A 7783-nucleotide genomic window follows, 5' to 3' on the forward strand; every position below is an offset into this window, starting at 1 on the left:
TGTTGTGGCTGCGCGGAGTGGCAGCAAGTTACAGCAGCTGTGTCCTCATTGTGTTCTTTCCCGTGTTTCTATGAAGTTCTGTTCCTATGGTGTTATGTTGGTTGTTCTCTATTGCTGCTGTAACACAGAAATTTCCCCATTGTGGGATCAATAAAGTACCTACTCTACTCTTACTCAATTTCCAGTCAGTTTAAAGGCCAGGAGCTTTCGGAGTAACTACACATAAACCAGTCTCCTTTAGCAGCGTCATCTTTAAGCTCTCTGAACAGTCTTCGAGTGGAGCATCTTTCTTTGAATACACACTGTCTCATTCATTTTACATCTGGAGTTCAAATAATTAATTGATCAGTTGGTCAACAGAAAATGGACTGGGGGAAATTTACTGAGAACTAATGAAAGTCTTTTTTACGAAAAAGTTCCATAAATTCTCTTCAGCAAAGTCAAACTGAATTTTTTTTTGTGTTCTGGGCTGTTGGTTGAACAAAACGAGATGATATCAAGCTGGACTCTGGCCAGCAGCAGCTATACTTCATCAAGCAGCTCAGGAAAGCTGGGCTGAACCGTCGCCCTCTCACCCAGGCTTATAGAGGACTGGTAGAGAGCATCCTCATCACTGGCATCACAGTCTGGTATGGTAACACTACACAGTCAGAGAGGAAGGCTCTTCAAGGGGTCATAAAGACTGCAGAGAGGATCACTGGGACTGAACTGCCTGCTATGGACACACTGTACACACAGTGCTGTCGTAAAAGGGCAGAGAACATAATCAGGGATCCACTCCACCCAGCTCACACTCTGCTCAGACACAAAAACTGCACCTACAGCCTCAGGCACAGCAGGGCGGACAGTATCATCACACCCAGAACAAGACTTTACAACAACTTTTTCCCTGCCACAGTAAAACTGATGGCAAATACAAAAATGTGAGAATACATGTGCAATAACCCCTTATTACCCTACTAAGTAGAAGACCATATACAATTACACCATGTGCAATATTTGAAACTCCCAATTTTACCTGTTATTTTATTCTTATATCCACAAATTTATCAACTATTTTATTCTTATGTAATTGTATATTTAGACTAGGTGTTCGTTTTTGGCTTTTAGCGCTTTACTTGACTCCAAAGGAGAGCTGCACAAAAATTTCTATATGCCTGGACTGTCTGTTTATGCATAAATGGCAAATAACAAACCTTGAATCTTGAAGTGTGACACCAGAGACCAGAGTACTTTGTCAGCACAGAAGATGTCAGGGTTGAATCTGTGATGGTAGGACGCAGTGCAACCAAACTGAGACAGCAGCGTTATGCTAACATCAGCAGCTCAGATATTTCAAAATAAAAGAACCCATCCATTCATTATCTACATCACTTATTCCTGAACATGGGCATATGGGGCTGGAGCCAAACCCAGCTGACCCTGGGTGAGAGGCAGGGTCCACCCTAGACAGGTCTCCAGTCTGTCACAGGGCTGACATGGAGACAAACAACCACACTCACTCCTACGGGCAGTTTAGTCACCAATTAAACTAAGCTGCATGTCTTTGGGCTGTGGGAGGAAGCTGGAGAGAACCCACACAGGCACAGGTAGAACATGCAGACTCCACACACAAAGGCCCCGGGTCGGCCTGGGGCTTGAACCCAGAACCTTCTGGCTGTGAGACGACAGCGCTAAACCACCGCTCCAGAATAAAAGAGCCTCACCTCAAAAAGTAGCAGGCAGCAAGACATTAACCTGTTTTAAATCAGGGCCCTGCTCACTGTCTATATTTACAGTAAAGGAAGATATTAACATGAATAAGCCAGTATCAGTCTGCAGCCCTTAGTACCAGCCTGTGCTAACTGGTAGTATCGGCCTATATAAGGATCTCCCAGCAGCTCATTCTGTATGAATGCAGGGCAGCATCCTCATTAATACACTGAAACAAAGCACCTTTTCCATTTCAAGACGCTGGCTTCTTCCTTCACAGCCAGCAGTCGTGTTTATACTCTGGAAATAAATGTGTTGTCATTACATTCCTGCAGCCCGCAGACATGGAAAGAGTCTGTGCACAGCTATGTGAGGCATGTGAAGCTGGAGCTGGCAGTCACATGACTGAGTGGAGGTGGAGCTACTCTAGGACCAGGAAGTGGAAGCATGTTTAAGATCACACCACCTGCTGGTGATCGACAGTGTACTTTTAAGATTCATTTTATTCTTACTCTTTTGACAAAAAATGATCAATTATCAGTCAACTTGGGAAATGCCATCAGAATTTGGGTGAGTGTTGTTAAATGGTGGTGCGGGGCTAAAACAGTCGGCATGTATCAATTCTGCAGGTTAGAAGAAGAGTTGTCTCTGGGACTGGGATGTATGTAACAGATGAGAGTCACAAACTGGGACAAAGAAACACTACTACCCAAAATGCTTAGCAGAGAAATCAGGGAACTGTGCGTTACTCTTCACTATTGTCATGATTCAATACTTCACCACTGTCAGAGGAGTTGTAAGAAGAACTGTACTTACAAGATCTCATCGTTCTCAAACTCCAGGACTCCATGTGTGTCCTCAAAGTCCTCCCCGCCTCCTTTTGCTGTCCCCTCTATGGTTTTGTATGGCACCACCACAACACCGCGAGCTCCCGAGGTCCGGATCACCTTCACTTCCATCACTCCGATGCTCTCACTCACGGTCACCACCGGTTCCTCAAATGTAAAGATCCCTGCATGGTCGTCATCGAAAATGGTGACAGTGGCTGTGCACGGTAGACCTAAGCTTGCCAGAGGGTCTGTGCAGTTTTCTTCATGCATCTGTGAGCCAGCACTTTCTGATATGACCCTCACATTGCTCAAGTGAACCAGGAAATGCTCGTCTTCCTCAAAGATATCATCATCAATAATGTCGATGCGGATTTCCTTTTCAGTCTCGCCTGGTTCGAACACAATAGTTCCTTCAGTGAACTGGTAGTCCGAGCCGGCGTTCGCAGTGCCGTCTTCAGTCCGGTAATCCACTGAAATTGTGCTCATTAGGTCTCCACCACGACGCACCACGTTCAGTGCTACACTCCCGCAGTTTTCCAGACACTGGTAGGTCCCGGGGTCGAAGAGCACCTTGGAGGAAAATGGGCTCGCTGACACCTCCGAGCAGATGTCGTGGTGGGCGGCTCTCTTGGCTTGGTCAGCAGCGTGCTTCTTTAGGATGTTGCCAGCTCCTGTCATGATCCTGGTCGCCTGACAGCGGTAGAAAGCCCGACTCTTTTGCTGCTGGGTCAAAACTTGATAATTAGCCAGCTCCATCAACTGCTCCATCTCCTTCTCTGGGTGCTTCTGTTTCAGCTCCTTCAGGATCCGGGCCACCTCTCTGCGGGCCTCCTCCTCGTCCAGCTCCTTCATATCAAAGCCCGTCTCTCCATCCGTGAACTCCTCTGTGTGGTAGTTGAGCATTTTGCCATCCATTTCAACGTTGACCTTGGAGGAAAGCTCTGGTTCTCCCTCGGTTTCGATGATCATCCCTTTCTGTTTCCCTGGTCTGTATCGTTTATACATGTATTTGTAGAAGAGAAGTCTGCGGTCGGCCACGTATGCAAACACAACACAAATGGGGAAGAAGAAGAGTGTGAGAAGCCCCTCCCAAATCTCAACAACACCTGGAGAGAAGACGGCCAGGATCAGATAAAGCCAGGTGTACGCAAAGACGCTCCAGGTGGCGGTGACGAAGAACACCCGCAGGTGCTTCACCTTTCTGGTCTGGCCTTCAGGGATGACGGACACACAAAGTCCAATGATGACAAACATGTTGAAGGCGGCACTTCCTACGATGGTATTGGGGCCCAGCTCTCCAGCATTAAAGTTGTGACCGCAAACCTCAACAACCGACAGGAGGATTTCTGGGGCGGAGGAACCCAACGCCATCAGGGTCAGGTTGGACACCGTCTCGTTCCAGATGCGCACCGTTGTTGTGATCTTCTCACCGTTTGGTTTCTTGATGGTGATCTGTCTCTCTTGGGAGGTGATGACCTCGATGGAAGCCATGAAGCGGTCAGCGATGATGGAGACACCCAGGAACATGTACGCCAACCCCACAAAGTAAATGGTGGCCCTGGCAAGGAGTTCAGTGAAGGCTGGGTTGTCCGGCTTCCATACTGCTATGCAGTTGGTACTCCCGCCACATTTACTGTGGTTGCTGAGTGTGCTGTTGGCCAGAGTAGCGCCCCCTGCTGCTGAACATGGAAGCTCAGCTGAGATGATGGCCAACAAGAAAAACAGCCGGCAGGTGGAGAATAGCGACGAGGTCCTGGCTCGGCTCATGGTGTCACTCCCTTAAACCTGCAAGATGGAAAGAGACGTCAGAACTTCGGCTTCTCTCAGATCATGTTTCAAACTAAAACATATGAAGAGCTGAAGTCAGCTCACCTCCAGTCACACACATGTTCCTTACATAAAGTATTTTCTCCTTAAGATTTCTTTATTCTCTCTACTTTGCAATCAAAACAGTTTAAGGCACCAAGACACAAAAACCAGATGGGCTCCATAGTCACAAAGCTGATAAAGGACAAAGAGACAAGTGGTGCATTTCACCACAACCTCAGAGAGGATCCTAAAAATACCAAAGTATCAATGGGACAGGTTTTCTCAAATTACTTTTACGCACGAAGTAAAATGAATCTGTTTACGAGTGATTCTCAGTAAAACTGGACTTTGTTGAATTGAACTGAGCTTGTACCATAAACATGTAACTGCTGTGTAGGCTCACACAGGAAGTGATGTTAAAAGATGCTCTTCACACTACTTTCTACGGTTTTTAACAATATTTTCACGACAGTTATTCTGATTCGTTCTTCAGTCGTTAAGCTGAACAAAGTAAATCCTGTTCATCATTCATCAAGTTTAAATATAAAGTTTCTGTAATGTGACATTTTGTCGGGTCTGCTCGGTGTGACCTGCCTCCCTTCCCCTTTCTCTCTCCTATTCTCTCATCCTGCAGGCTCAGCAACACAGCTGAGGTGCATCACCTCAATCAGCAGCTCGCTGGCTGTGGTGCACAGCGGAGGTTCATTCCCGCTGATTAAGTGGAGCCTATTTAATGCGTCCTCACCAGATCATTGACACTGACACGATGAGATTGACTGTCATCCTGGTCTTCTCAGTCTCCCTTACTCAACCCTGGTTTGGACCTCGTTAACCTATTGACTTTGTCCTTTTCACTGTTAAATATAGCAATAAAGACCCACTCTCACTAACACTTGAGTTTTCACCCTGAGTCCTCTTGTTAAATATACGAACACTTGAGTTTTCACCCTGAGTCCTCATTCTCTCTCTCCCTCTCACCCCCAGTGAGGGACATCTGTCCATAACACATTTTCTGCTTCGTATCATTGGAACTCGAATCCTTCCTGATGCTGAAGGGCAGTTAAAGTCCACACTGTGACACTTTATTTGACTGACATTAAAGTAGAATTTACTTCCATTGTTCAGGGAAGATCACTAGTGTTGTTCATTCCTATTTATCTTAAGTATTTATGATCCAATAATTGATGAGTTGTTCATCCATCACATTAACACTGATATCTGGACTTTTATCAATACACACGTTACATACACTAAATTTAACTGTCATAATTCAAACAACTTCTTAAACTGACTTAGGAACACAAAGAACAATTAGTGCATCACATATAACATGACCACACCATTCTGGTTTATTCTAGCAGTGTACTGCTAAACCGCAGTATTGCACAGTAACACTGCTGTACATCAGACTGCATACAGACACTATGTTATTTTTGTATACCATATACTCAGACTACATGGCTGTATCTTCTACTACACTGCAGTATATCAGGACTTTGTCCTCAGTGCAGTGAACTGAAGCAACAGTAGAAAACCTGAAACCTACCGTGACTCCAGCTGCCTCGGTGTCTGACAGAAGCCTGAGGAGAGTTTTTATCCCGGAGGCAGAAACGCAGCGTCTCCTCCAGAGAAACAATGAAAGTCTGATGCCAGACGATGTGGAGACGAGGAACAGAAACACCAAAGCTACATGCTGCTGTGTGCAACACGACCGCTGGTGATCCAGCTCCGCCTCCATGTCCGCCTGTTAACACTTTCACTCTACCAGTTAATCTAAACCTGGAGCTGAGGGAGACGACTCCAGGAGGAAGAAAAGCCACACAAACTGCACCATCACACAACAGCTGTCTGTCACACACTCAGCATAACAGTCACATTTTGTGACAACAAAACCAGACCTCATCATCTCCCAACCCAAAGAAACGTGCAGAGACGAAGGACGTGCCACCTGCTCAGCTCACCATGAGGAACACTGTGAGCTTCTCACCCTGAGCCTCTGTTGGATGCACAAGTGTCTCGAGTCAGACTCACTCTCAGCTGCACAAACGTGCTTCAGCCTGATGAGCATCTGCTGTTTATTTCATTCCCAGAAGGAGTAAACAGAGCTTCAGGTCCTGCTGGTGATTTATTAACAATCAGTTACCGTGTGAGAGCCAAGCTGACAGAAAGCTCTGGCAAGTTATGGAGCAAAGCTGCCCATGACGCTGCTGGGAGGAGGCCGGGCAGAGGTACAGTAGCAGCCATGGGCACACAAGGTCAGAGAATATTACACAGGTGGTGTTACACCTTCATTCCGGCACAGGACCCCGGACACAAAGGGTTCTGCAACAAGTCGCCGGAGAGAGGCACTGAAACCAACCAGACAAGAAACAGAGTCAAACCCAGCAGAGAACGTCTCCATCTCCTCACTGTCACTCGACCATGTGAATCCTCTGCAGTGTCTGATACAAGTGAACACGATGTCATGAAGTACAGAAACGTGTGAATGTTCAGTTTTGACCCAGACTGCTGTCAGAGTCCTGCTCCACTCACTGCGGCTGACAGCACACTTGTGTTCAGTGAGGATTGCTGTCAACATCCCAGGTGTGTTCGCCTTCACTCTAACCCCACGTGAGCTGGTTTATAGGCTCTGGATAAAGAGCAGTAAGTCTCAGGTACCTTTCCCTCCAACCCACATAACAACTCCGCCTGTGGAGCCCTACAGCTGCGGCACCATGCCCACAAGAAGAGAGGATGTGATGGAAGTCTAATGTTTCTGTTAGGTTCATGTGTAAATGTGAGGAAGGCCACAGCCTCCTCATCGATCCACACACACCAGATGGTTTCACTGGAAGTGACAAGCGACCTTTAAGTCAAGTGCAAAACATGTTTGGACTCATTGTCATCTGTTTTTAATGTGCAAACGGATGCACACAAAGACAAGTGGACACATTTTGTCCACATTTTGCTGTCGTGAGGAAACACGGCGAGACTGCTGCTGTCGCCTTGTGTGCATGTGTCAAAGTGCCCGAGCATGAAGACGATGTAAATAGGTGTTTTACAGCTTGGAGCCAGAAGCTGCAGCAGCCTGGCTGCGATGGAGCTGTGAGTGTTGCCTTGGCCCAGAGACCCAACACACACACCTCAAGTCCTGACAGACTCAGGCTGCAGTGTGTGTGCAGTACAACCTTCTCTGCTGTGACGTACAAAGTCATGTTACAGAACTCGTGAGGGTCTGTATGTCGACTTCATTTACCCATCAGCCATCTGTGTGTTAGCCTGATCTCCAGGCTGCTGTGTCCTCTGTGTGATTCAACCGTTTTGGGGGCTGATCCTGGGTCAGACTCTGGGAGAGCTCCGTGTCAGGTCTTTATTTCAAATCCTTACATTTACGTTCATCAGCTCTAATGTGTCTTTGAAAAGAGGAGCAGGCTGCAGCCAGGGCCGTCCTCTCTCTCTCTCTCTCTCTCTCT

At 46.9% G+C, this 7783-nt stretch overlaps 2 protein-coding genes across 13 annotated transcripts in view; one reads left to right on the forward strand and one right to left on the reverse strand.

The window, feature by feature from the left end:
- LOC109971803 (NACHT, LRR and PYD domains-containing protein 3-like) overlaps window positions 1-7783 on the forward strand; it is a 64634-nt gene that overhangs the window by 31416 nt on the left and 25435 nt on the right. The window lies entirely within an intron of this gene.
- The window catches only part of slc8a1a (solute carrier family 8 member 1a), a 43190-nt gene that overhangs the window by 14184 nt on the left and 21223 nt on the right, over window positions 1-7783 (reverse strand). For 7 of the 12 annotated variants that reach the window (XM_020620337.1, XM_020620335.1, XM_020620333.1 and 4 more), the window contains exon 1: window positions 2509-4120. In XM_020620337.1, the coding sequence (XP_020475993.1) occupies window positions 2509-4049 (1541 nt within the window). In that variant the 5' untranslated portion in view covers window positions 4050-4120. The other 5 variants (XM_020620329.1, XM_020620326.1, XM_020620325.1 and 2 more) reach the window with 4 other exon arrangements.

Source organism: Monopterus albus, unplaced genomic scaffold (genome assembly GCF_001952655.1).
Source record: "Monopterus albus unplaced genomic scaffold, M_albus_1.0 scaffold235.1, whole genome shotgun sequence".
Lineage (NCBI taxonomy): Eukaryota > Metazoa > Chordata > Actinopteri > Synbranchiformes > Synbranchidae > Monopterus > Monopterus albus.